Here is a 27,973-nt window from a genome sequence, read left to right as displayed (position 1 = left end):
AATGCAGTTTTGGCATTTGGCTTGAAATTGCCATAGGCTTTTGAAGAATTTGCCATAGGAAATGTTCGCAATTACCAAGCCCCACAGCGAACGCTGCTCGCTATTGAGGTTCTATTTAATTAAGTATAGGAAGAATATAATGAACCTAAATTTTACAAAAAAAACTTAGGATTAACAAAATGTTAAACCTCTCTCGCTCTACATCACAGCAACAGATCAACTATGTATATATAACCCAACCTAGTTCCGCCGTAAAAGGGTACGAATTGGCGAGAGTAAACAAGAGGATGTACATTTGCATATGTCGGGTGCGGATGTTTGGTCAGGAATTGGAAAAATATTTAGTAATTACAAGAAAAGTCAAAAAAGTTCAAAAATATTTTTGGAATAAACTTTACTTTCTTATACAAATTAAAAGAAAAGTCAAAAAAGTTCAAAAATATTGTTAGAATAAACTTTACTTTCTTATACACGAGTATGTATTTTTTGTTTATCGACCAAAACCCACAGTTGACTTCTGGGCAGAAAACCAAAAACTATTGGTATATACTTCCTCCATCCCAAAATAAGTTTGGGACAGAGGGCGTACAAGACACTATTCACACTATTTTGATCAATTTATTTTCGTTTTTTGCCCTGAAGTCAATGCAGGGTTTTGGTTGTCGGAAAATTACATACTAGTGCAAAAGAAAGTTATTATTATTCTAAAAAAATCTGAACTTCTTTTTGTAATTTTTCTTCTTCTAATTTCTGAGTGTATATACATCCAGGAAGCAAGGGATAAATACCCTGCAGCATACGCCTCCTTATTTATCTTCCAACGAGGTGGTTCGTTGTTGATTAATCTCTACCATATCCTTATGCGTTTGTCGCGGAGGCTAAGCTAAAGCAGTTGCCCCCTCTGCGGCGACAAGATGGCGTCCAGCGCCTCCTTCACCTGGGAGATCTCCGGCGCGGTTCCCCCTTGCGCCGGCCAGAACTCGTCCGTCGCCAGCACCTTGACTTGCAGCTGCAGGAACTGGACGTTGTTAGAATTAATGGGCTAGGCCCATAGCAATTTCTGAAATCTCAAAGCCCATGTGTAAAATGACAAGTGGTGGTGCTAAGTTTAGTCCCACCTTGAAAGTTGAAGAAGAGTTGGACTTCTTTATATAGTGGGTTCTCTCCACCACTCTAAGTGGTGTGTGAGAAAAAAAGGGAAAACCACACGCGCGCGCGCTCGCCTCGCCTGGCCGTGGCGTGGCGTGATGGTCCGCCGAAATTTCTTGTCCGGTATACGAATTAGAAACCGAGTCGGTTTGGGATTGTGGTCGCGACACAATACCGCCTCTGGTCCTAATATATATACAGCTACCGGCTGCGGCCATAGATACACCAAAATACACCTAGGGTTTTGCCTCATCTCACAACTTGCACCGGGAGAGGACGAATTAGGTTTTTGGGAAGCGCTGTGCGCGACTGCTCAAATTCGTCATCACGGGTCGTCTTCCGTCCAAGTCGGGCGGTGCTACTCATCGTCGTATTCATCGCCGTCAGCAGCAGATCGTCGCCAACATCGTCATCAACACTGTCGCACCCATAATAGCTAACGATCAGTACGTCCAACATCCTCTGTTCATGTCTGTTTCTACAACTATTGTTACGTGTTTGCTGCTGTTATGCATGTCTTGCTGTTCTTCTAGTTTGTTAGATTATTGCATGCTACTATCTCTTCTAGTCATGAATTATTTACTGGAATTAATCATGAACTTGCATAATATTCCAACAATCCAAAAACCTAATTCTAGGCAATTTCCTGAGTTAACTATGGCTGGATTCGCTGATGCACTGAGGCCGATAAGTTTACCGGTGTGCACTTTAAGAGGTGGCAGGTGAAGACCACGCTCTGGCTTACTGCTCTGAAAGTTTTCCACGCTAGTGTTGATGCTCCAGAGGGAATGACCGACGAAGATCGGAGAAAATTCCAGGAAGCCAATACTATGTTTGTGGGATGCATTCTGAGTGTTCTTACTGACCGTCTGTGTGATGTGTACATGCACATAAACGACGGAAAAATTCTGTGGGATGCACTGAATGCAAAATTCGGTGCAACAGATGCAGGCAGTGAACTATACATCATGGAGAGTTTTCATGACTACAAGATGGTGAATAACCGTTCTGTGGTTGAACAAGCTCATGAGATACAGTGCATTGTGAAGGAACTTGAACTCCTTAAATGTGTTCTACCCGACAAATTCGTGGCTGGGTGCATGATTGCAAAGTTGCCTCCTTCATGGAGGAATTTCGCCACAACTCTGAAGCATAAGAGACAGGAGATATCAGTTGAAAATCTGATTGCATCTCTTGATGTTGAAGAAAAAGCTCGGGATAAAGATACCACTGAAAAAGGAAGTGAGGTTCAGTCTACTGCTAACATGGTGCAGAGGTACCAACAGAACAAAAACAAAAGGAAGAACAAACCTGTTACGTATATAACTGTTACGTATATACAAACAGACAAAAACCTGGCAGATCCCTTTACAAAGGGACTATCACGAAATGTGATAGATATTGCATCGAGGGAGATGGGTATGGGACCCATAGATGTTACACCATAGTAGTAACCCAACCTTTGTGATCGGAGATCCCGTGAATTAGGATCTAGGAAGAAGAAGCTATTGGTTAACTGAGGAGAGTAATAACTTATGATCGTCTCCAAGTGAAGATGCAAAACTCTCAGAGCTGTAAGGCTCAGATCTGTAAGGCAGGTTGGCAACATGCCTTAATGTGGTTTTATTGGCTATAATTAGCAAAGATGCTGTCCTACAGAGCAGTCTTGAAAGAACACACCTATATGAGTTCTAACTGTAAACGTCGCAGTCTATGAGATTTTGGTGATCTCTATTAAACTCACGAAGAGACCAGGGAGTATGACGTATAAGCTCCAAACCGCGGGGTAGCCTATTGGCGGTCAGGTACTAGTTAAGACTTTGAGTGAAACCTATTCACACAAAACTAGCAATTCAAGGCATAGTCCATTGTCAAGTTGTGAATGGATGTAGCTTAAAGTTCTAGGCAGAAGTTCAACTTAACAGTCTCTGCTGAAACACTAGTATATTAAACAAGTGGTAAGAGAAGGCAAATCTCTAAATGGGTATTTGAGATCTGGTGGAGGATTGTTAGAATTAATGGGCTAGGCCCATAGCAATTTCTGAAATCTCAAAGTCCATGTGTAAAATGACAAGTGGTGGTGCTAATTTTAGTCCCACCTTGGAAGTTGAAGAAGAGTTGGACCTCTTTATATAGTGGGTTCTCTCCACCACTCTAAGTGGTGTGTGAGAAGAGAAAGGGAAAACCACACGCGCGCGCTCGCTCGCCTCGCCTGGCCTGGCCTGGCCTGGCCTGGCCTGGCCTGGCCGGGGCGTGGCGAGGCGAGGCGAGGCGAGGCGAGGCGGCGCGTACATGCGACATGCGCGTGAATGGTCCGCCGAAATCCGGTCCGTCTCCTTGCAGGAGCGCAGCTTCCTTTTGCCGTTTTATTTTTATGTCTTGGCAGACAAGTTTTTGATTTCTTGTCCGGTAAGTATACGAATTAGAAACCGAGTCAGTTTGGGATTGTGGTCGCGACACAATACCGCCTCTGGTCCTAATATATAGAGCTACCGGCTGCGGCCATAGATACACCGAAATACACCTAGGGTTTTGCCTCATCTCACAACTTGCGCCGCCATCATAGTCTACTCCATCCCAAACTCCGGCGTGCATCGGCTCGTGGGAGAGCAGGTCTCCGGAACCGTTCGTCTTTGGGATCCTGCACTGGGAGAGGACGAATTAGGTTTTTGGGAAGCGTTGTGCATGACAGCTCAAATTCGTCATCACGGGTCGTCTTCCGTCCAAGTCGGGCGGTGCTACTCATCGTCGTATTCATCGTCGTCAGCAGCAGATCGTCGCCAACATCGTCATCAACACTGTCGCACCCATAATAGCTAATGATCAGTACATCCAACATCCTCTGTTCATGTCTGTTTCTACAGCTATTGTTACGTGTTTGCTGCTGTTATGCATGTCTTGGTGTTCTTCTAGTTTGCTAGATTATTGCATGCTAGTATCTCTTCTAGTCATGAATTATTTACTGGAATTAATCATGAACTTGCCTAATATTCCAACAATCCAAAAACCTAATTCTAGGCAATTTCCTGAGTTAACTATGGCTGGATTCGCTGATGCACTGATGCCGGATAAGTTTACTGGTGTGCACTTTAAGAGGTGGCAGGTGAAGACCACGCTCTGGCTTACTGCTCTGAATGTTTTCCACGCTAGTGTTGATGCTCCAGAGGGAATGACCGACGAAGATCGGAGAAAATTCCAGGAAGCCAATACTATGTTTGTGGGATGCATTCTGAGTGTTCTTGCTGACCGTCTGTGTGATGTGTACATGCACATAAATGACGGAAAAATTCTGTGGGATGCACTGAATGCAAAATTCGGTGCAACAGATGCAGGTAGTGAACTATACATCATGGAGAGTTTTCATGACTACAAGATGGTGAATAACCGTTCTGTGGTTGAACAAGCTCATGAGATACAGTGCATTGTGAAGGAACTTGAACTCCTTAAATGTGTTCTACCCGACAAATTCGTGGCTGGGTGCATGATTGCAAAGTTGCCTCCTTCATGGAGGAATTTCGCCACAACTCTGAAGCATAAGAGACAGGAGATATCAGTTGAAAATCTGATTGCATCTCTTGATGTTGAAGAAAAAGCTCGGGCTAAAGATACCACTGAAAAAGGAAGTGAGGTTCAGCCTACTGCTAACATGGTGCAGAGGTACCCACAGAACAAGAACAAAGGGAAGAACAAACCTGTTTTCAACAAGCCTACCAAGACTACTACCTTCAAGAAGAAGAAGTTCAACAAGGCTGAGCTAGAGTGCTACACCTATGGGAAGCCTGGAGACTTTTCCAAGGAATGCCCTGAACGTGCAGACCGCAGAGGGAAAGCAAGCTCCAAGACTGTCAACATGTTGGACGACATACTGATCTTTGGTACAAACATTAATGCAATTAATGAGGTCAAGTCTTTTCTATCAAAAAGTTTTGACATGAAAGATCTGGGAGAAGCCGATGTAATTCTAAACATCAAACTTATTAAGGATGAGAGTGGGATTACATTAACACAATCTCACTATGTGGAGAAGGTCTTGAACCGATTCGGTTTTATGGATAGCAAGCCTTCTCCAACACCTTATGATCCCAGCGTGACACTCAGAAAGAACAAGAAAGAAACGAGAGATCAATTAAGATACTCTCAAATTGTCGGTTCACTCATGTACTTAGCTAGCGCTACAAGACCAGATATCTCTTTTGCTGTGAGCAAACTGAGTAGGTTCATGTCCAACCCGGGTGATGATCATTGGCATGCACTAGAAAGGGTCTTGCGCTATTTGAGAGGTACTATGAGTTACGGAATTACTTATTCAGGGCATCCTGCTGTGCTAGAAGGATGTAGTGATTCAAATTGGATCTCCGATGTTGATGTACTTTACGCAACAAGTGGGTATGTATTTACTCATGGTGGTGGCGCAGTGTCATGGAGGTCTTGCAAGCAAACCATATTGATGAGGTCAACTATGGAAGCAGAATTAACTGCTTTGGACACAGCTACTGTTGAGGCAGAATGGCTGCATGAGCTCTTGATGGACTTGCCGGTTGTTGAAAAACCTGTACCGGCTATTCTTATGAATTGTGATAACCAAACGGTTATCGCTAAAGTGAAAAATTCTAAAGATAATGCAAAGTCATCAAGACACGTGAAAAGACGTTTGAAGTCTGTCAGGAAGTTGAAAAACTCCGGAGTAATAACTGTTATGTATATACAAACAGACAAAAACCTGGCAGATCCCTTTACAAAGGGACTATCATGAAATGTGATAGATATTGCATCGAGGGAGATGGGTATGGGACCCATAGATGTTACACCATAGTAGTAACTCAACCTTTGTGATCGGAGATCCTGTGAATTAGGATCTGGGAAGAACAAGCTATTGGTTAACTGAGGAGAGTAATAACTTATGATCGTCTCCAAGTGAAGATGCAAAACTCTCAGAGCTGTAAGGCTTAGATCTGTAAGGCAGGTCGGCAACATGCCTTAATGTGGTTCTATTGGCTATAATTAGCAAAGATGCTGTCCTACAGAGCAGTCTTGAAAGAACACACCTATATGAGTTCTGATTGTAAAGGTCGCAGTCTATGAGATTTGGGTGATCTCTAGTAAACTCACAAAGAGACCAGGGAGTATGATGTATAAGCTCCAAACTGCGGGGTAGACTATTGGTGGTCAGGTACTAGTTAAGACTTTGAGTGAAACCTGTTCACACAAAACTAGCAATTCAAGGCATAGTCCATTGTCAAGTTGTGAATGGATGTAGCTTAAAGTTCTAGGCAGAAGTTCAACTTAACAGTCTCTGCTGAAACACTCGTATATTAAACAAGTGGTGAGAGAAGGCAAATCTCTAAATGGGTATTTGTGATCTGGTGGGGGATTGTTAGAATTAATGGGCTAGGCCCATAGCAATTTCTGAAATCTCAAACCCATGTGTAAAATGACAAGTGGTGTTGCTAAGTTTAGTCCCACCTTGGAAGTTGAAGAAGAGTTGGACCTCTTTATATAGTGGGTTCTCTCCACCACTCTAAGTGGTGTGTGAGAAGAGAAAGGGAAAACCACATGCGCGCGCTCGCTCGCCTTGCCTCGCCTGGCCTGGCCTGGCCTGGCCTGGTCGGGGCGTGGCGAGGCGAGGCGAGGCGAGGCGAGGCGGCGCGTACATGCGACATGTGCGTGAATGGTCCGCCGAAATCCGGTCCGTCTCCTTGCAGGAGCGCAGCTTCCTTTTGCCGTTTTATTTTTATGTCTTGGCAGACAAGTTTTTGATTACTTGTCCGGTAAGTATATGAATTAGAAACCGAGTCGGTTTGGGATTGTAGTCGGGACACAATACCGCCTCTGGTCCTAATATATATACAGCTACCGGCTGCGGCCATAGATACACCGAAATACACCTAGGGTTTTGCCTCATCTCACAACTTGCGCCGCCATTATAGTCTACTCCATCCCAAACGCCGGCGTGCATCGGCGCGTGGGAGAGCAGGTCTCCGGAACCGTTCGTCTTTGCGATCCTGCACCGGGAGAGGACGAATTAGGTTTTTGGGAAGCGCTGTGCGCGACTGCTCAAATTCGTCATCACGGGTCGTCTTCCGTCCAAGTCGGGCGGTGCTACTCATCATCGTATTCATCATCGTCAGCAGCAGATCGTCGCCAACATCGTCATCAACACTGTCGCACCCATAATAGCTAACGATCAGTACATCCAACATCCTTTGTTCATGTCTGTTTCTATAGCTATTGTTATGTGTTTGCTGCTGTTATGCATGTCTTGTTGTTCTTCTAGTTTGCTAGATTATTGCATGCTAGTATCTCTTCTAGTCATGAATTATTTACTGGAATTAATCATGAACTTGCCTAATATTCCAACAATCCAAAAACCTAATTCTAGGCAATTTCCTGAGTTAACTATGGCTGGATTCGCTGATGCACTGAGGCCGGATAAGTTTATCGGTGTGCACTTTAAGAGGTGGCAGGTGAAGACCATGCTCTGGCTTACTGCTCTGAAAGTTTTCCACACTAGTGTTGATGCTCCAGAGGGAATGACCGACGAAGATCGGAGAAAATTCCAGGAAGCCAATACTATGTTTGTGGGATGCATTCTGAGTGTTCTTGTTGACCGTCTGTGTGATGTGTACATGCACATAAACGACGGAAAAATTCTGTGGGATGCACTGAATGCAAAATTCGGTGCAACAGATGCAGGCAGTGAACTGTACATCATGGAGAGTTTTCATGACTACAAGATGGTGAATAACCGTTCTGTGGTGGAACAAGCTCATGAGATACAGTGCATTGTGAAGGAACTTGAACTCCTTAAATGTGTACTACCCGACAAATTCGTGGCTGGGTGCATGATTGCAAAGTTGCCTCCTTCATGGAGGAATTTCGCCACAACTCTAAAGCATAAGAGACAGGAGATATCAGTTGAAAATCTGATTGCATCTCTTGATGTTGAAGAAAAATCTCGGGCTAAAGATACCACTGAAAAAGGAAGTGAGGTTCAGCCTACTGCTAACATGGTGCAGAGGTACCCACAGAACAAGAACAAAGGGAAGAACAAACCTGTTTTCAACAAGCCTACCAAGACTACTACCTTCAAGAAGAAGAAGTTCAACAAGGCTGAGCTAGAGTGCTACGCCTGTGGGAAGCCTGGACACTTTTCCAAGGAATGCCCTGAACGTGCAGACCGCAGAGGGAAAGCAAGCTCCAAGACTGTCAACATGGTGACCGCTAGCAATACTGATGGGTATGGTAATTTACCTATTGTGCTTTCAGTATTTCAATCATCTTCGCGGTGGATTGATTCGGGTGCTAACGTTCATGTGTGTGCTGACATCTCCATGTTTACTTCTTATCAGGTCGCAAGGGATTCTTCCGTCCTAATGGGGAATGGGTCACATGCTTCTGTTCGTGGCATTGGCACGGTGGATCTGAAGTTTACTTCGCGAAAGATCGCGCAACTAAGGAACGTGCAGCATGTCCCTACTATGAACAAGAATCTAGTTAGCGGCTCCCTTCTATGTCCAGATGGATTTAAGGTAGTTTTAGAGTCCAATAAAGTAACCGTGTCAAGATTTGGACAATTTATAGGAAAAGGCTATGAGTGCGGAGGCTTGTTCCGCTTTTCTCTTTCAGATTTTTGCAATAAGTCAATAAACCAAATTTGTGCTAGTGTTAATGATGATGCAAGTATTTGGCACTCTCGTTTATGTCATATTAATTTTGGTTTAATGTCTCGGCTATCCAACATGAGTTTAATTCCGAACTTCACAGTTGCCAAAGGTTCTAAGTGCCATAGTTGTGTGCAATCTAAGCAACCTCGAAAGCCTCATAAGGCTGCCGAGGAGAGAAACTTGGCACCTCTAGAACTCATACATTCTGATCTTTGTGAGATGAATGGTGTGTTGACAAAAGGTGGAAAGAGATATTTCATGACTTTGATTGATGATGCGACTAGATTTTGCTATGTTTATTTGTTGCAAACTAAAGATGAAGCATTAGACTACTTTAAAATCTATAAAGCTGAAGTTGAAAATCAACTAGAGAGAAAGATCAAGCGTCTTAGGTCCGATCGTGGTGGAGAGTATTTTCCAAAAGTTTTTAATGAATTTTGTGAGGAACGTGGTATTATTCATGAGAGGACGCCTCCCTATTCACCTCTATCAAATGGAGTGGCCGAGAGGAAAAACCGCACATTGACTGACTTGGTGAATGCCATGTTAGACACTGCTGGTTTATCTAAAGCATGGTGGGGGGAGGCTCTATTGACTTCATGTCATGTCCTGAATAGAGTTCCCAACAATAATAAAGAGAAAACCCCTTATGAGGAGTGGGTTGGGAGAAAAGCATCATTTTCTTATTTGCGCACTTGGGGATGTTTGGCAAAGGTCAATATTCCTATTCCTAAGAAACGCAAACTTGGACCAAAGACAGTGGATTGTGTCTTTCTAGGGTATGCTCAACGGAGCATTGCTTATAGGTTTTTAGTGGTAAAATCTGAAGTACCTGATATGCATGTTGATACTATAATGGAATCTCGTGATGCAACATTTTTTGAGAACATATTTCCTATGAAAGATATGCATAGCATTGCTAGATTTTCTTCTGAGATAATTCCTGAATCTAGTACAGCTGATGAATATTTCGAACAATCACATGAGGAAGTCCTTGAGAAGGATAACAATGAAGTTCCTAGAAGGAACAAGAGACAAAGGATTGCAAAATCTTTTGGTGATGATTTCATTGTATACCTTGTGGACGACACACCCAAGACGATTGCAGAAGCATATGCATCTCCGGATGTAGATGATTGGAAAGAAGTTGTTCATAATGAGCTGGACTCAATTGTTTCTAATGGAACTTGGGAACTAACTGATAGACCATATGGTTGTAAACCTGTGGGCTGTAAGTGGGTGTTCAAAAAGAAGCTAAAGCCTGATGGTACTATTGATAAGTACAAGGCGCAGCTAGTGGCCAAGGGCTACACTCAGAAAGAAGGCGAAGATTACTTTGACACCTATTCACCCGTTGCTAGAATGACCACCATTCGAGTGTTACTTTCCTTGGCTGCCTCTTATGGTCTTATCATTCATCAAATGGATGTAAAGACAGCTTTTCTCAATGGAGAGTTGGAAGAGGAGATCTATATGGATCAGCCTGACGGGTTTGTGGTAAAGGGTGAAGAAAGAAAGGTGTGCAAGTTGTTAAAATCTTTGTATGGTCTGAAACAGGCACCTAAGCAATGGCATGAGAAGTTTGAAAGAACTTTGACTTCTGCAGGATTTGTCATTAACGAGGCTGATAGGTGTGTTTACTATCGCCATGGTGGGGGCAATAGTGTCATATTATGTTTGTATGTGGACGACATACTGATCTTTGGTACAAACATTAATGCAATTAATGAGGTCAAGTCTTTTCTATCAAAAAGTTTTGACATGAAAGATCTGGGAGAAGCCGATGTAATTCTAAACATCAAACTTATTAAGGATGAGAGTGGGATTACATTAACTCAATCTCACTATGTTGAGAAGGTCTTGAACCGATTCGGTTTTATGGATAGCAAGCCTTCTCCAACACTTTATGATCCCAGCGTGACACTCAGAAAGAACAAGAAAGAAACGAGAGATCAATTAAGATACTCTCAAATTGTCGGTTCACTCATGTACTTAGCTAGCGCTACAAGACCAGATATCTCTTTTGCTGTGATTAAACTGAGTAGGTTCATGTCCAACCCGGGTGATGATCATTGGCATGCACTAGAAAGGGTCTTGCGCTATCTAAGAGGTACTATGAGTTACGGAATTACTTATTCAGGGCATCCTGCTGTGCTAGAAGGATATAGTGATTCAAATTGGATCTCCGATGTTGATGTACTTTACGCAACAAGTGGGTATGTATTTACTCATGGTGGTGGCGCAGTGTCATGGAGGTCTTGCAAGCAAACCATATTGACGAGGTCAACTATGGAAGCAGAATTAACTGCTTTGGACACAGCTACTGTTGAGGCAGAATGGCTGCGTGAGCTCTTGATGGACTTGCCGGTTGTTGAAAAACCTGTACCGACTATTCTTATGAATTGTGATAACCAAACGGTTATCGCTAAAGTGAACAATTCTAAAGATAATGCAAAGTCATCAAGACACGTGAAAAGGCGTTTGAAGTCTGTCAGGAAGTTGAAAAACTCCGGAGTAATAACTGTTACGTATATACAAACAGACAAAAACCTGGCAGATCCCTTTACAAAGGGACTATCACGAAATGTGATAGATATTGCATCGAGGGAGATGGGTATGAGACCCATAGATGTTACACCATAGTAGTAACCCAACCTTTGTGATCGGAGATCCCGTGAATTAGGATCTGGGAAGAACAAGCTATTGGTTAACTGAGGAGAGTAATAACTTATGATCGTCTCCAAGTGAAGATGCAAAACTCTCAGAGCTGTAAGGCTCAGATCTGTAAGGCAGGTCGGCAACATGCCTTAATGTGGTTCTATTGGCTATAATTAGCAAAGATGCTGTCCTACAGAGCAGTCTTGAAAGAACACACCTATATGAGTTCTGACTGTAAACGTCATAGTCTATGAGATTTTTGTGATCTCTAGTAAACTCACGAAGAGACCAGGGAGTATGACGTATAAGCTCCAAACCGCGGGGTAGCCTATTGGCGGTCAGGTACTGTTTAAGACTTTGAGTGAAACCTGTTCACACAAAACTAGCAATTCAAGGCATAGTCCATTGTCAAGTTGTGAATGGATGTAGCTTAAAGTTCTAGGCAGAAGTTCCACATAACAGTCTCGGCTGAAACACTGGTATATTAAACAAGTGGTGAGAGAAGGCAAATCTCTAAATGGGTATTTGAGATCTGGTGGGGGATTGTTATAATTAATGGGCTAGGCCCATAGCAATTTCTGAAATCTCAAAGCCCATGTGTAGAATGACAAGTGGTGGTGCTAAGTTTAGTCCCACCTTGGAAGTTGAAGAAGAGTTGGACCTCTTTATATAGTGGGTTCTCTCCACCACTCTAAGTGGTGTGTGAGAAGAGAAAGGGAAAACCACACGCGCGCGCTCGCTCGCCTCGCCTGGCCTGGCCTGGCCTGGCCTGGCCTGGCGTGGCCGGGGCGTGGCGAGGCGAGGCGAGGCGAGGCGAGGCGGCGCGTACATGCGACATGCGCGTGAATGGTCCGCCGAAATCCGGTCCGTCTCCTTGCAGGAGTGAAGCTTCCTTTTGCCGTTTTATTTTTATGTCTTGGCAGATAAGTTTTTGATTTCTTGTCCGGTAAGTATACGAATTAGAAACGAGTCGGTTTGGGATTGTGGTCGCGACACAATACCGCCTCTTGTCCTAATATATATACAGCTACCGGCTGCGGCCATAGATACACCGAAATACACCTAGGGTTTTGCCTCATCTCACAACTTGCGCCGCCATCGTAGTCTACTCCATCCCAAACGCCGGCGTGCATCGGCGCGTGGGAGAGCAGGTCTCCGGACCCATTCATCTTTTCGATCCTGCACCGGGAGAGGACGAATTAGGTTTTTGGGAAGCGATGTGCACGACTGCTCAAATTCGTCATCACGGGTCGTCTTCCGTCCAAGTCGGGCGGTGCTACTCATCGTCATATTCATCGCCGTCAGCAGCAGATCGTCGCCAACATCGTCATCAACACTGTCGCACCCATAATAGCTAATGATCAGTACGTCCAACATCCTCTGTTCATGTCTGTTTCTACAGCTATTGTTACGTGTTTGCTGCTGTTATGCATGTCTTGCTGTTCTTCTAGTTTGCTAGATTATTGCATGCTAGTATCTCTTCTAGTCATGAATTATTTACTGGAATTAATCATGAACTTGCCTGATATTCCAACAATCCAAAAACCTAATTCTAGGCAATTTCCTGAGTTAACTATGGCTGGATTCGCTGATGCACTGATGCCGGATAAGTTTATCGGTGTGCACTTTAAGAGGTGGCAGGTGAAGACAACGCTCTGGCTTACTGCTCTGAAAGTTTTCCACGCTAGTGTTGATGCTCCAGAGGGAATGACCGACGAAGATCGGAGAAAATTCCAGGAAGCCAATACTATGTTTGTGGGATGCATTCTGAGTGTTCTTGCTGACCGTCTGTGTGATGTGTACATGCACATAAACGACGGAAAAATTCTGTGGGATGCACTGAATGCAAAATTCGGTGCAACAGATGCAGGCAGTGAACTGTACATCATGGAGAGTTTTCATGACTACAAGATGGTGAATAACCGTTCTGTGGTTGAACAAGCTCATGAGATACAGTGCATTGTGAAGGAACTTGAACTCCTTAAATGTGTTCTACCCGACAAATTCGTGGCTGGGTGCATGATTGCAAAGTTGCCTCCTTCATGGAGGAATTTCGCCACAACTCTGAAGCATAAGAGACAGGAGATATCAGTTGAAAATCTGATTGCATCTCTTGATGTTGAAGAAAAAGCTCGGGCTAAAGATACCACTGAAAAAGCAAGTGAGGTTCAGCCTACTGCTAACATGGTGCAGAGGTACCCACAGAACAAGAACAAAGGGAAGAACAAACCTGTTTTCAACAAGCCTACCAAGACTACTACCTTCAAGAAGAAGAAGTTCAACAAGGCTGAGCTAGAGTGCTACGCCTGTGGGAAGCCTGGACACTTTTCCAAGGAATGCCCTGAACATGCAGACCGCAAAGGGAAAGCAATCTCCAAGACTGTCAACATGGTGACCGCTAGCAATACTGATGGGTATGGTAATTTACCTATTGTGCTTTCAGTATTTCAATCATCTTCGTGGTGGATTGATTCGGGTGCTAACGTTCATGTGTGTGCTGACATCTCCCTGTTTACTTCTTATCAGGTCGCAAGGGATACTTCCGTCCTAATGGGGAATGGGTCACATGCTTCTGTTCGTGGCATTGGCATGGTGGATCTGAAGTTTACTTCGGGAAAGATCGTGCAACTAAGGAACGTGCAGCATGTCCCTACTATGAACAAGAATCTAGTTAGCGGCTCCCTTCTATGTCGAGATGGATTTAAGGTAGTTTTAGAGTCCAATAAAGTAATCGTGTCAAGATTTGGACAATTTATAGGAAAAGGCTATGAGTGCGGAGGCTTGTTCCGCTTTTCTCTTTCAGATTTTTGCAATAAGTCAATAAACCTAATTTGTGCTAGTGTTAATGATGATGCAAGTATTTGGCACTCTCGTTTATGTCATATTAATTTTGGTTTAATGTCTCGGCTATCCAACATGAGTTTAATTCCGAACTTCACAGTTGCCAAAGGTTCTAAGTGCCATAGTTGTGTGCAATGTAAGCAACCTCGAAAGCCTCATAAGGCTGCCGAGGAGAGAAACTTGGCACCTCTAGAACTCATACATTCTGATCTTTGTGAGATGAATGGTGTGTTGACAAAAGGTGGAAAGAGATATTTCATGACTTTGATTGATGATGCGACTAGATTTTGCTATGTTTATTTGTTGCAAACTAAAGATGAAGCATTAGACTACTTTAAAATCTATAAAGCTGAAGTTGAAAATCAACTAGAGAGAAAGATCAAGCGTCTTAGGTCCGATCGTGGTGGAGAGTATTTTCCAAAAGTTTTAATGAATTTTGTGAGGAACATGGTATTATTCATGAGAGGACGCCTCCCTATTCACCTCAATCAAATGGAGTGGCCAAGAGGAAAAACCTCACATTGACTGACTTGGTGAATGCCATGTTAGACACTGCTGGTTTATCTAAGGCATGTTGGGGGGAGGCTCTATTGACTTCATGTCATGTCCTGAATAGAGTTCCCAACAATAATAAAGAGAAAACCCCTTATGAGGAGTGGGTTGGGAGAAAACCATCACTTTCTTATTTGCGCACTTGGGGATGTTTGGCAAAGGCCAATATTCCTATTCCTAAGAAACGCAAACTTGGACCAAAGACAGTGGATTGTGTCTTTCTAGGGTATGCTCAACGGAGCATTGCTTATAGGTTTTTAGTGGTAAAATCTGAAGTTCCTGATATGCATGTTGATACTATAATGGAATCTCGTGATGCAACATTTTTTGAGAACATATTTCCTATGAAAGATATGCATAGCATTGCTAGATTTTCTTCTGAGATAATTCCTGAATCTAGTACAACTGATGAATATTTCGAACAATCACATGAGGAAGTCCTTGAGAAGGATAACAATGAAGTTCCTAGAAGGAACAAGAGACAAAGGATTGCAAAATCTTTTGGTGATGATTTCATTGTATACCTTGTGGACGACACACCCAAGACGATTGCAGAAGCATATGCATCTCCGGATGTAGATGATTGGAAAGAAGCTGTTCATAATGAGATGGACTCAATTCTTTCTAATGGAACTTGGGAACTAACTGATAGACCATATGGTTGTAAACCTGTGGGCTGTAAGTGGGTGTTCAAAAAGAAGCTAAAGCCTGATGGTACTATTGATAAGTACAAGGCGCGGCTAGTGGCCAAGGTCTACACTCAGAAAGAAGGCGAAGATTACTTTGACACCTATTCACCCGTTGCTAGAATGACCACCATTCGAGTGTTACTTTCCTTGGCTGCCTCTTATGGTCTTATCATTCATCAAATGGATGTAAAGACAGCTTTTCTCAATGGAGAGTTGGAAGAGGAGATCTATATGGATCAGCCTGAAGGGTTTGTGGTAAAGGGTGAAGAAAGAAAGGTGTGCAAGTTGTTAAAATCTTTGTATGGTCTGAAACAGGCACCTAAGCAATGGCATGAGAAGTTTGAAAGAACTTTGACTTCTGCAGGATTTGTCATTAACGAGGCTGATAGGTGTGTTTACTATCGCCATGGTGGGGGCAATAGTGTCATATTATGTTTGTATGTGGACGACATACTGATCTTTGGTACAAACATTAATGCAATTAATGAGGTCAAGTATTTTCTATCAAAAAGTTTTGACATGAAAGATCAGGGAGAAGCCGATGTAATTCTAAACATCAAACTTATTAAGGATGAGAGTGGGATTACATTAACTCAATCTCACTATGTTGAGAAGGTCTTGAACCGATTCGGTTTTATGGATAGCAAGCCTTCTCCAACACCTTATGATCCTAGCGTGACACTCAGAAAGAACAAGAAAGAAACGAGAGATCAATTAAGATACTCTCAAATTGTCGGTTCACTCATGTACTTAGCTAGCGCTACAAGACCAGATATCTCTTTTGCTGTGAGCAAACTGAGTAGGTTCATGTCCAACCCGGGTGATGATCATTGGCATGCACTAGAAAGGGTCTTGCGCTATCTGAGAGGTACTATGAGTTACGGAATTACTTATTCAGGGCATCCTGCTGTGCTAGAAGGATATAGTGATTCAAATTGGATCTCCGATGTTGATGTACTTTAAGCAACAAGTGGGTATGTATTTACTCATGGTGGTGGCGCAATGTCATGGAGGTCTTGCAAGCAAACCATATTGACGAGGTCAACTATGGAAGTAGAATTAACTGCTTTGGACGAAGCTACTGTTGAGGCAGAATGGCTGCGTGAGCTCTTGATGGACTTGCCGGTTGTTGAAAAACCTGTACCGGCTATTCTTATGAATTGTGATAACCAAACGGTTATCGCTAAAGTGAACAATTCTAAAGATAATGCAAAGTCATCAAGACACGTGAAAAGACGTTTGAAGTCTGTCAGGAAGTTGAAAAACTCCGGAGTAATAACTGTTACGTATATACAAACAGACAAAAACCTGGCAGATCCCTTTACAAAGGGACTATCACGAAATGTGATAGATATTGCATCGAGGGAGATGGGTATGAGACCCATAGATGTTACACCATAGTAGTAACCCAACCTTTGTGATCGGAGATCCCGTGAATTAGGATCTGGGAAGAACAAGCTATTGGTTAACTGAGGAGAGTAATAACTTATGATCGTCTCCAAGTGAAGATGCAAAACTCTTAGAGCTGTAAGGCTCAGATCTGTAAGGCAGGTCGGCAACATGCCTTAATGTGGTTCTATTGGCTATAATTAGCAAAGATGCTGTCCTACAGAGCAGTCTTGAAAGAACACACCTATATGAGTTCTGACTGTAAACGTCGCAGTCTATGAGATTTGGGTGATCTCTAGTAAACTCACGAAGAGACCAAGGAGTATGACGTATAAGCTCCAAACCGCGGGGTAGCCTATTGGCGGTCAGGTACTGGTTAAGACTTTGAGTGAAACCTGTTCACACAAAACTAGCAATTCAAGGCATAGTCCATTTTCAAGTTGTGAATGGATGTAGCTTAAAGTTCTAGGCAGAAGTTCAACTTAACAGTCTCTGCTGAAACACTGGTATATTAAACAACTGGTGAGAGAAGGCAAATCTCTAAATGGGTATTTGAGATCTGGTGGGGGATTGTTAGAATTAATGGGCTAGGCCCATAGCAATTTCTGAAATCTCAAAGCCCATGTGTAAAATGACAAGTGGTGGTGCTAAGTTTAGTCCCACCTTGGAAGTTGAAGAAGAGTTGGACCTCTTTATATAGTGGGTTCTCTCCACCACTCTAAGTGGTGTGTGAGAAGAGAAAGGGAAAACCACACGCGCGCTCTCGCTCGCCTCGCCTCGCCTGGCCTGGCCTGGCCTGGCCTGGCCGGGGCGTGGCGAGGCGAGGCGAGGCGAGGCGAGGCGGCGCGTACATGCGACATGCGCGTGAATGGTCCGCCAAAATCCGGTCCGTCTCCTTGCAGGAGCGCAGCTTCCTTTTGCCGTTTTATTTTTATGTCTTGGCAGACAAGTTTTTGATTTCTTGTCCGGTAAGTATACGAATTAGAAACCGAGTCGGTTTGGGATTGTGGTCGCGACACAATACCGCCTCTGGTCCTAATATATATACAGCTACCGGCTGCGGCCATAGATACACCGAAATACACCTAGGGTTTTGCCTCATCTCACAACTTGCGCCGCCATCGTAGTCTACTCCATCCCAAACGCCGGCGTGCATCGGCGCATGGGAGAGAAGGTCTCCGGAACCGTTCGTCTTTGCGATCCTGCACCGGGAGAGGACGAATTAGGTTTTTGGGAAGCGTTGTGCGCGACTGCTCAAATTCGTCATCACGGGTCGTCTTCCGTCCAAGTCGGGCGGTGCTACTCATCGTCGTATTCATCGCCATCAGCAGCAGATCATCGCCAACATCGTCATCAACACTGTCGCACCCATAATAGCTAATGATCAGTACGTCCAACATCCTCTGTTCATGTCTGTTTCTACAGCTATTGTTACGTGTTTGCTGCCGTTATGCATGTCTTGCTGTTCTTCTAGTTTGCTAGATTATTGCATGCTAGTATCTCTTCTAGTCATGAATTATTTACTGGAATTAATCATGAACTTGCCTGATATTCCAACAATCCAAAAACCTAATTCTAGGCAATTTCCTGAGTTAACTATGGCTGGATTCGCTGATGCACTGATGCCGGATAAGTTTACCGGTGTGCACTTTTAGAGGTGGCAGGTGAAGACAACGCTCTGGCTTACTGCTCTGAAAGTTTTCCACGCTAGTGTTGATGCTCCAGAGGGAATGACCGACGAAGATCGGAGAAAATTCCAGGAAGCCAATACTAAGTTTGTGGGATGCATTCTGAGTGTTCTTGCTGACCGTCTGTGTGATGTGTACATGCACATAAACGACGGAAAAATTCTGTGGGATGCACTGAATGCAAAATTCGGTGCAACAGATGCAGGCAGTGAACTGTACATCATGGAGAGTTTTCATGACTACAAGATGGTGAATAACCGTTCTGTGGTTGAACAAGCTCATGAGATACAGTGCATTGTGAAGGAACTTGAACTCCTTAAATGTGTTCTACCCGACAAATTCGTGGCTGGGTGCATGATTGCAAAGTTGCCTCCTTCATGGAGGAATTTCGCCACAACTCTGAAGCATAAGAGATAGGAGATATCAGTTGAAAATCTGATTGCATCTCTTGATGTTGAAGAAAAAGCTCGGGCTAAAGATACCACTGAAAAAGGAAGTGAGGTTCAGCCTACTGCTAACATGGTGCAGAGGTACCCACAGAACAAGAACAAAGGGAAGAACAAACCTTTTCTCAACAAGCCTACCAAGACTACTACCTTCAAGAAGAAGAAGTTCAACAAGGCTGAGCTAGAGTGCTACGCCTGTGGGAAGCCTGGACACTTTTCCAAGGAATGCCCTGAACGTGCAGACCGCAGAGGGAAAGCAAGCTCCAAGACTGTCAACATGGTGACCGCTAGCAATACTGATGGGTATGGTAATTTACCTATTGTGCTTTCAGTATTTCAATCATCTTCGTGGTGGATTGATTCGGGTGCTAACGTTCATGTGTGTGCTGACATCTCCCTGTTTACTTCTTATCAGGTCGCAAGGGATTCTTCCGTCCTAATGGGGAATGGGTCACATGCTTCTGTTCGTGGCATTGGCATGGTGGATCTGAAGTTTACTTCGGGAAAGATCGTGCAACTAAGGAACGTGCAGCATGTCCCTACTATGAACAAGAATCTAGTTAGCGGCTCCCTTCTATGTCGAGATGGATTTAAGGTAGTTTTAGAGTCCAATAAAGTAATCGTGTCAAGATTTGGACAATTTATAGGAAAAGGCTATGAGTGCGGAGGCTTGTTCCGCTTTTCTCTTTCAGATTTTTGCAATAAGTCAATAAACCAAATGTGTGCTAGTGTTAATGATGATGCAAGTATTTGGCACTCTCGTTTACGTCATATTAATTTTGGTTTAATGTCTCGGCTATCCAACATGAGTTTAATTCCGAACTTTCACAGTTGCCAAAGGTTCTAAGTGCCATAGTTGTGTGCAATCTAAGCAACCTCGAAAGCCTCATAAGGCTACCGAGGAGAGAAACTTGGCACCTCTAGAACTCATACATTCTGATCTTTGTGAGATGAATGGTGTGTTGAAAAAAGGTGGAAAGAGATATTTCATGACTTTGATTGATGATGCGACTAGATTTTGCTATGTTTATTTGTTGCAAACTAAAGATGAAGCATTAGACTACTTTAAAATCTATAAAGCTGAAGTTGAAAATCAACTAGAGAGAAAGATCAAGCGTCTTAGGTCCGATCGTGGTGGAGAGTATTTTCCAAAAGTTTTTAATGAATTTTGTGAGGAACATGGTATTATTCATGAGAGGACGCCTCCCTATTCACCTCAATCAAATGGAGTGGCCGAGAGGAAAAACCGCACATTGACTGACTTGGTGAATGCCATGTTATACACTGCTGGTTTATCTAAGGCATGGTGGGGGGAGGCTCTATTGACTTCATGTCATGTCCTGAATAGAGTTCCCAATAATAATAAAGAGAAAACCCCTTATGAGCAGTGGGTTGGGAGAAAACCATCACTTTCTTATTTGCGCACTTGGGGATGTTTGGCAAAGGTCAATATTCCTATTCCTAAGAAACGCAAACTTGGACCAAAGACAGTGGATTGTGTCTTTCTAGGGTATGCTCAACGGAGCATTGCTTATACGTTTTTAGTGGTAAAATCTGAAGTACCTGATATGCATGTTGATACTATAATGGAATCTCGTGATGCAACATTTTTTGAGAACATATTTCCTATGAAAGATATGCATAACATTGCTAGATTTTCTTCTGAGATAATTCCTGAATCTAGTACAACTGATGAATATTTCGAACAATCACATGAGGAAGTCCTTGAGAAGGATAACAATGAAGTTCCTAGAAGGAACAAGATACAAAGGATTGCAAAATCTTTTGGTGATGATTTCATTGTATACCTTGTGGACGACACACCCAAGACGATTGCAGAAGCATATGCATCTCCGGATGTAGATGATTGGAAAGAAGCTGTTCATAATGAGATGGACTCAATTCTTTCTAATGGAACTTGGGAACTAACTGATAGACCATATGGTTGTAAACCTGTGGGCTGTGAGTGGGTGTTCAAAAAGAAGCTAAAGCCTGATGGTACTATTGATAAGTACAAGGCGCGGCTAGTGGCCAAGGGCTACACTTAGAAAGAAGGCGAAGATTACTTTGACACCTATTCACCCGTTGCTAGAATGACCACCATTCAAGTGTTACTTTCCTTGGCTGCCTCTTATGGTCTTATCATTCATCAAATGGATGTAAAGACAGCTTTTCTCAATGGAGAGTTGGAAGAGGAGATTTATATGGATCAGCCTGATGGGTTTGTGGTAAAGGGTGAAGAAAGAAAGGTGTGCAAGTTGTTAAAATCTTTGTATGGTCTGAAACAGGCACCTAAGCAATGGCATGAGAAGTTTGAAAGAACTTTGACTTCTGCAGGATTTGTCATTAACGAGGCTGATAGGTGTGTTTACTATCGCCATGGTGGGGGCAATAGTGTCATATTATGTTTGTATGTGGACGACATACTGATCTTTGGTACAAACATTAATGCAATTAATGAGGTCAAGTCTTTTCTATCAAAAAGTTTTGACATGAAAGATCTAGGAGAAGCCGATGTAATTCTAAACATCAAACTTATTAACGATGAGAGTGGGATTACATTAAATCAATCTCAGTATGTTGAGAAGGTCTTGAACCGATTCGGTTTTATGGATAGCAAGCCTTCTCCAACACGTTATGATCCCAGCGTGACACTCAGAAAGAACAAGAAAGAAACGAGAGATCAATTAAGATACTCTCAAATTGTCGATTCACTCATGTACTTAGCTAGCACTACAAGACCAGATATCTCTTTTGCTGTGAGCAAACTGAGTAGGTTCATGTCCAACCTGGGTGATGATCATTGGCATGCACTAGAAAGGGTCTTGCGCTATCTGAGAGGTACTATGAGTTACGGAATTACTTATTCAGGGCATCCTGCTGTGCTAGAAGGATATAGTGATTCAAATTGGATCTCCGATGTTGATGTACTTTACGCAACAAGTGGGTATGTATTTACTCATGGTGGTGGCGCAGTGTCATGGAGGTCTTGCAAGCAAACCATATTGAAGAGGTCAACTATGGAAGCAGAATTAACTGCTTTGGACACAGCTACTGTTGAGGTAGAATGGTTGCGTGTGCTCTTGATGGACTTGCCGGTTGTTGAAAAACCTGTACCGGCTATTCTTATGAATTGTGATAACCAAACGGTTATCGCTAAAGTGAACAATTCTAAAGATAATGCAAAGTCATCAAGACACGTGAAAAGACGGTTGAAGTCTGTCAGGAAGTTGAAAAACTCCGGAGTAATAACTGTTACGTATATACAAACAGACAAAACCTGGCAGATCCCTTTACAAAGGGACTATCACGAAATGTGATAGATATTGCATCGAGGGAGATGGGTATGAGACCCATAGATGTTACACCATAGTGGTAACCCAACCTTTGTGATCGGAGATCCCGTGAATTAGGATCTGGGAAGAACAAGCTATTGGTTAACTGAGGAGAGTAATAACTTATGATCGTCTCCAAGTGAAGATGCAAAACTCTCAGAGCTGTAAGGCTCAGATCTGTAACGCAGGTCGGCAACATGCCTTAATGTGGTTCTATTGGCTATAATTAGCAAAGATGCTGTCCTACAGAGCAGTCTTGGAAGAACACACCTATATGAGTTCTAACTGTAAACGTCATAGTCTATGAGATTTGGGTGATCTCTAGTAAACTCACGAAGAGACCAGAGAGTATGACGTATAAGCTCCAAACCGCGGGGTAGCCTATTGGCGGTCAGGTACTGGTTAAGACTTTGAGTGAAACCTATTCACACAAAACTAGCAATTCAAGGCATAGTCCATTGTCAAGTTGTGAATGGATGTAGCTTAAAGTTCTAGGCAGAAGTTCAACTTAACAGTCTCTGCTGAAACACTGGTATATTAAACAAGTGGTGAGAGAAGGCAAATCTCTAAATGGGTATTTGAGATATGGTAGGGGATTGTTAGAATTAATGGGCTAGGCCCATAGCAATTTCTGAAATCTCAAAGCCCATGTGTAAAATGACAAGTGGTGGTGCTAAGTTTAGTCCCACCTTGGAAGTTGAAGAAGAGTTGGACCTCTTTATATAGTGGGTTCTCTCCACCACTCTAAGTGGTGTGTGAGAAGAGAAAGGGAAAACCACACGCGCGCGCTCGCTCGCCTCGCCTCGCTTGGCCTGGCCTGGCCGGGGCGTGGCGAGGCGAGGCGAGGCGAGGCGAGGCGAGGCGGCGCGTACATGCGACATGCGCGTGAATGGTCCGCCGAAATCCGGTCCGTCTCCTTGCAGGAGCGCAGCTTCCTTTTGGCGTTTTATTTTTATGTCTTGGCAGACAAGTTTTTGATTTCTTGTCCGGTAAGTATACGAATTAGAAACCGAGTCGGTTTGGGATTATGGTCGCGACACAATACCGCCTCAGGTCCTAATATATATACAGCTACCGGCTGCGGCCATAGATACACCGAAATACACCTAGGGTTTTGCCTCATCTCACAACTTGCGCCGCCATTATAGTCTACTCCATCCCAAACGCCGGCGTGCATCGGCGCGTGGGAGAGCAGGTCTCCGGAACCGTTCGTCTTTGCGATCCTGCACCGGGAGAGGACGAATTAGGTTTTTGGGAAGCGTTGTGCGCGACTGCTCAAATTCGTCATCACAGGTCGTCTTTCGTCCAAGTCGGGCGGTGCTACTCATCGTCTTATTCATCGCCGTCAGCAGCAGATCGTCGCCAACATCGTCATCAACACTGTCGCGCCCATAATAGCTAACGATCAGTACGTCCAACATCCTCTGTTCATGTCTGTTTCTACAGCTATTGTTACGTGTTTGCTGCTGTTATGCATGTCTTGTTGTTCTTCTAGTTTGCTAGATTATTGCATGCTAGTATCTCTTCTAGTCATGAATTATTTACTGGAATTAATCATGAACTTGCCTAATATTCCAACAGACATAGCTGACGGCCTTCTCGAGCATGGTGACCATGTCGACCTTCGTGCCGTTGGGCACCAGCTCCTGCAGTGTCCGGAGCCGTTCGTTGATCTTCTCCCGCCTGTTCTGCAACACGGAATGGTACATTAACCATTCAGATCCTCCGAAATCACCAAGGTAAAGGAATGAATTCAAGCATTAGAAAGAACAAAGAAGTGCAGTTCCGGTAACGAATTTACCTTTGCGGTGAGGCTTTGCGGGTCTCCCTTGGGCGAGGTGGTGGTGAGCGCCACCGGCTTCGCCTTGCTCGTCTTCCTACTCGCACCGCACCGCTTCTTGGTGGCCCGCGGCTCCGCGTCCTGCACGCGCGCCGCGTGCGATCGCTTTGATGAACAGCGCGCCTGCCCCGCGGCATCGGGCGAGCCGTTGGACATGCTCGGGAACTGGAGCCCTAACGGCCGGCTCGCGCCACCGGAGCTCTGCGTCAGGCTGAAGCAGCCTGTGGCCGGGTCTAACCCTATGGTCGATGCCGCCGGAGCTCTGCGTCCATCCACGCCTCCTCCTCCCCAATAGCCTGGACCGCGTGGCCCCGCGCGGCAAGGTTGAACGCGAGCATGGACGCCCCCGCGCCCGCCCAGCTCGGGCTCTCCGGCGCGTAGGCGCTGGCGGCGCCGGCTGGCTCGTCGCGGGCGTACGCATAACCCCTGAAGAGCGCCGCCGTGTCCAGGCCTCCGAGTAGGGCGTCGTGGCCACCGTAGCCGAGTGCGTCGAACACGGAGGCCTCGGCGTCGAAGCCGCCGTCGCACATCACCATCGGCTCCCGCACTAACGCCATGATCACGATCGCGTAGCGCTACCTATCTAGTAGTTTTTAAACCAAGATAGTGTCTCACTATATAGGCTCTGTGTTGTGCTCCCACGGTGGTTGGCAAGCGGCGGCGAGTTGTGTGCTGCCTTCGCGCCATGCACCGGCTATATATAGGTTGAAATGTGAGATGGCCCTAGAGCCCATATGACAATTTTAGATTTGATCTCTAAGGGCCGATCTAGGTGGCATGATAAGGTGGTGGGAAGTTTAGTCCCACCATGGTAGTGGAAGGAAAGTTGGAGTGGTTTATAAGGGTGGCTCTTCTACATGCTATTGGAGCTTGAGAAGAGAAGAGGCCCTCGCGCGCTCCTCCTCCGCCGCCGCCGCCGCCGCCCGCTATGTTTCTCAACATAATGGCAACCACTGTGTTTCTCGGAGAAGTTCTTAGCGTGATCAGAGATAAACTGGCGATGCCGCCAAGGACTTGTGGGAGGCTCTCAAATCTAAGTTCGGGGCCCGCCGATGCGGGGAGCGAGATGTATATTTACATGAGATAATATGCATTGTTAAGGAGCTTGAGCTTCTGAAGTGCGAGTTACCGGGAAAGTTTGTCGCGGGCTGCATAATCGCTAAGCTCCCCAATTCTCTGAAACGAATCTAAGTTCGGGGCCCGCCGATGCAGGGAGCGAGATGTATATTTACATGAGTTAATATGCATTGTTAAGGAGCTTGAGCTTCTGAAGTGCGAGTTACCGGGAAAGTTTGTCGCGGGCTGCATAATCGCTAAGCTCCCCAATTCTCTGAAACATCAGAGGCGTGAATTCTCTATGGAGGATGTCATTGACCATGAGTGTTGAGCAGAATTCGAGGGCAAAGGACACTCGCACGGAAAAGGGGCCGAAGGGACTTCTGTGGCCAACATGGTGAACCATAGGAACTTCAACTCCCACAAGTTCAAGGGAAAGAACGGTGTCCAACAGAATATCGACTTCAAGAAGAAGGGTAAGAAGACCTTCTAGAAGAATAAGAAGGATGAGGGCTGCTTTACTTGTGGTTCGGCTGAACATTGGGCCAACAAGTGCCCAAACAAGTTTAAGAAGTCAGGACAGGACTCCAAGTTTGTCAACATGATTGTGGGAAACATGAGAATGGTGCATCTGGGTACAGTAATTTATTTACTGTTTTTTCAATGTTTCAGCCTATCGATTGGTGGGTGGATACAGGTGCAGGTGTTCATGTGTGTGCTGACATTTCATTGTTCTCTTCTTACCAGGTCACAGGCCATGGGTCTGTATTGATGAGAAATGGCGCGAGTGCTTCTGTTCATGGTGTTGGCACGGTCGATCTGAAGTTTACTTCGGGAAGGATCGTGCAGCTGAAGAACGTGCAGCATGTCCCCGCCATCAAGAAGAACCTCGTTAGTGGCTCCCTTCAATGTAGAGAAGGGTTTAAGTTGGTATTCGAGTCTAATAAATTAGTTGTTACTAAGTATGGACTATTTGTTGGAAAAGGTTATGAGAGCGGAGGGATGTTCCGCCTTTCCCTCGCAGATTTCTGTAATAAAGTCGTGAACCATATTCATTCGAGTGTTAATGAATCTGAGGTTTGGCATTCACGTCTGTGTCACATAAGTTTTGGTGTTATGACGCGGCTAGTTAAGTTGGATTTAATCCCGAGTTTCACTTTAGCCAAAGGTTCTAAGTGCTTGTCATGTGTGCAAGCTAAGCAACCTCGCCAGCCTCACAAGGCTGCGGAGGAGAGACACTTGCCACCATTAGAACTCATACATTCTGATCTTTCTGAGATGAATGGTGTATTGACTAAAGGTGGAAAGAAATACTCCATGACATTGATAGATGATTCCACTAGATATTGCTATGTGTATCTGTTAAATACTAAAGATGAGGCTCTACACTACTTTAAAATCTATAAGGCAGAAGTTGAGAATCAACTTGAAAAGAAAATTAAACGATTCCGTTCAGATCGTGGTAGAGAGTACTTCTCGAGTGAGTTTGATTCCTTCTGTGCGGAACACGACATTATTCATGAGAGGACGCCTCCCTATTCATCCCAGTCAAACAGGGTTGCCGAGCGGAAAAACCATACTCTAACTGATCTGGTTAACGCCATGTTAGATACGTCGGGTTTATCCAAGGCATGGTGGGGGGAGGCTATATTGACGGCATGTCATGTCCTGAATAAAGTTCCGATAAAGGATAATGAGATCACTCCCTATGAAAGATGGGCAAAGAGAAGGACAACACTCTCGTACTTGCGTACTTGGGGCTGTTTGGCGAAAGTCAACGTGCCGATCCCCAAAAAGCGTAAGCTTGGACCCAAGACTATGGACTGCGTTAATTTGGGCTACGCTAAGAATAGCGTTGGCTATAGATTTCTATTAGTGAAATCTGAGTTACCTGACCAGAAGGTCGGTACAATCATAGAGCCTAAGGATGCTACATTCTTTGAGGATATTTTTCCTATGAGAGATATGCAAAGCACTTCTAGATAGGAATCTAACGAGACTCCTGAGCCTGCCATTCCTATGGAATATTATGAACGAACACATGATGAAAATCCTGAGCAGGATGACGTGGAAACCCTTGGTAGGGGTAAGAGACAAAGGACTGCAAAGACCTTTGGTGATGATTTCTTCGTGTACCTCGTGGATGATACTCCCACTTCTATCTCAGAAGCGTATGCCTCTCTAGAAGCTGACTACTGGAAGGATGCGGTCCGTAGCGAGATGGATTCCATCATGGCTAACGGGATATGGGAGATCACTGAGCGTCCCTATGGTTGCAAACCATTGGGATGTAAGTGGGTGTTCAAGAAAAAGCTTAGGCCCGATGGTACGATTGAAAAGTACAAGGCCAGGCTTATGGCCAAGGGCTATGACCAGAAAGAAGAGGAAGATTTCTTTGATACTTATTCACCTATGGCTAGACTGGCCACCATTCGAGTATTACTCTCGTTGGCGGCCTCACATGGTATTCTCGTCCATCAAATGGATGTTAAGACGGCTTTTCTGAATGGAGAGCTAAATGAGGAAATCTACATGCAACAGCCAGATGGCTTTGTGATAGATGGTCAGGAAAGTAAGGTGTGTAAGTTGCTGAAATCTTTATATGGCCTGAAGCAAGCACCTAAGCAATGTCATGATAAGTTCAATACAACTCTGACATCTGTTGG

General features: G+C 44.3%; 1 protein-coding gene across 1 annotated transcript; it reads right to left on the bottom strand.

Annotated features, from left to right (window-relative positions):
- Positions 1–883: 883 nt before the first annotated feature.
- Positions 884–24,808, bottom strand: LOC119321254 (transcription factor bHLH119-like). The gene is made up of 4 exons (XM_037595023.1): positions 24,582–24,808; positions 24,213–24,513; positions 23,974–24,099; positions 884–1,018 (listed from the first exon to the last, which is right to left on the bottom strand). Exons 1-4 carry the CDS (start codon positions 24,806–24,808, stop codon positions 884–886), a joined length of 789 nt encoding a protein of 262 aa, XP_037450920.1.
- Between the last annotated feature and the right edge of the window lie 3,165 nt (positions 24,809–27,973).

The sequence above is a fragment of the Triticum dicoccoides genome, chromosome 6B (assembly GCF_002162155.2).
Source record: "Triticum dicoccoides isolate Atlit2015 ecotype Zavitan chromosome 6B, WEW_v2.0, whole genome shotgun sequence".
In the NCBI taxonomy this organism is placed as follows: domain Eukaryota; kingdom Viridiplantae; phylum Streptophyta; class Magnoliopsida; order Poales; family Poaceae; genus Triticum; species Triticum dicoccoides.
Note: the sequence above shows the minus strand (reverse complement) of the source record. Positions and strands in the feature narration are given on the sequence as shown.

What these genes read in the sequence shown, in the direction of transcription:
- LOC119321254 (XM_037595023.1), bottom strand. Translation starts at nt 24,808, where the DNA reads ATGGCGTTAGTGCGGGAGCCGATGGTGATGTGCGACGGCGGCTTCGAC. An exon ending in CGCAAAGCCTCACCGCAAAG is followed by an intron (nt 24,100 to 24,212) that starts GTAAATTCGTTA and finishes TCCGTGTTGCAG; the next exon opens with AACAGGCGGGAGAAGATCAA. An exon ending in TCTGTTGGAATATTAGGCAA is followed by an intron (nt 1,019 to 23,973) that starts GTTCATGATTAA and finishes AACAACGTCCAG; the next exon opens with TTCCTGCAGCTGCAAGTCAA.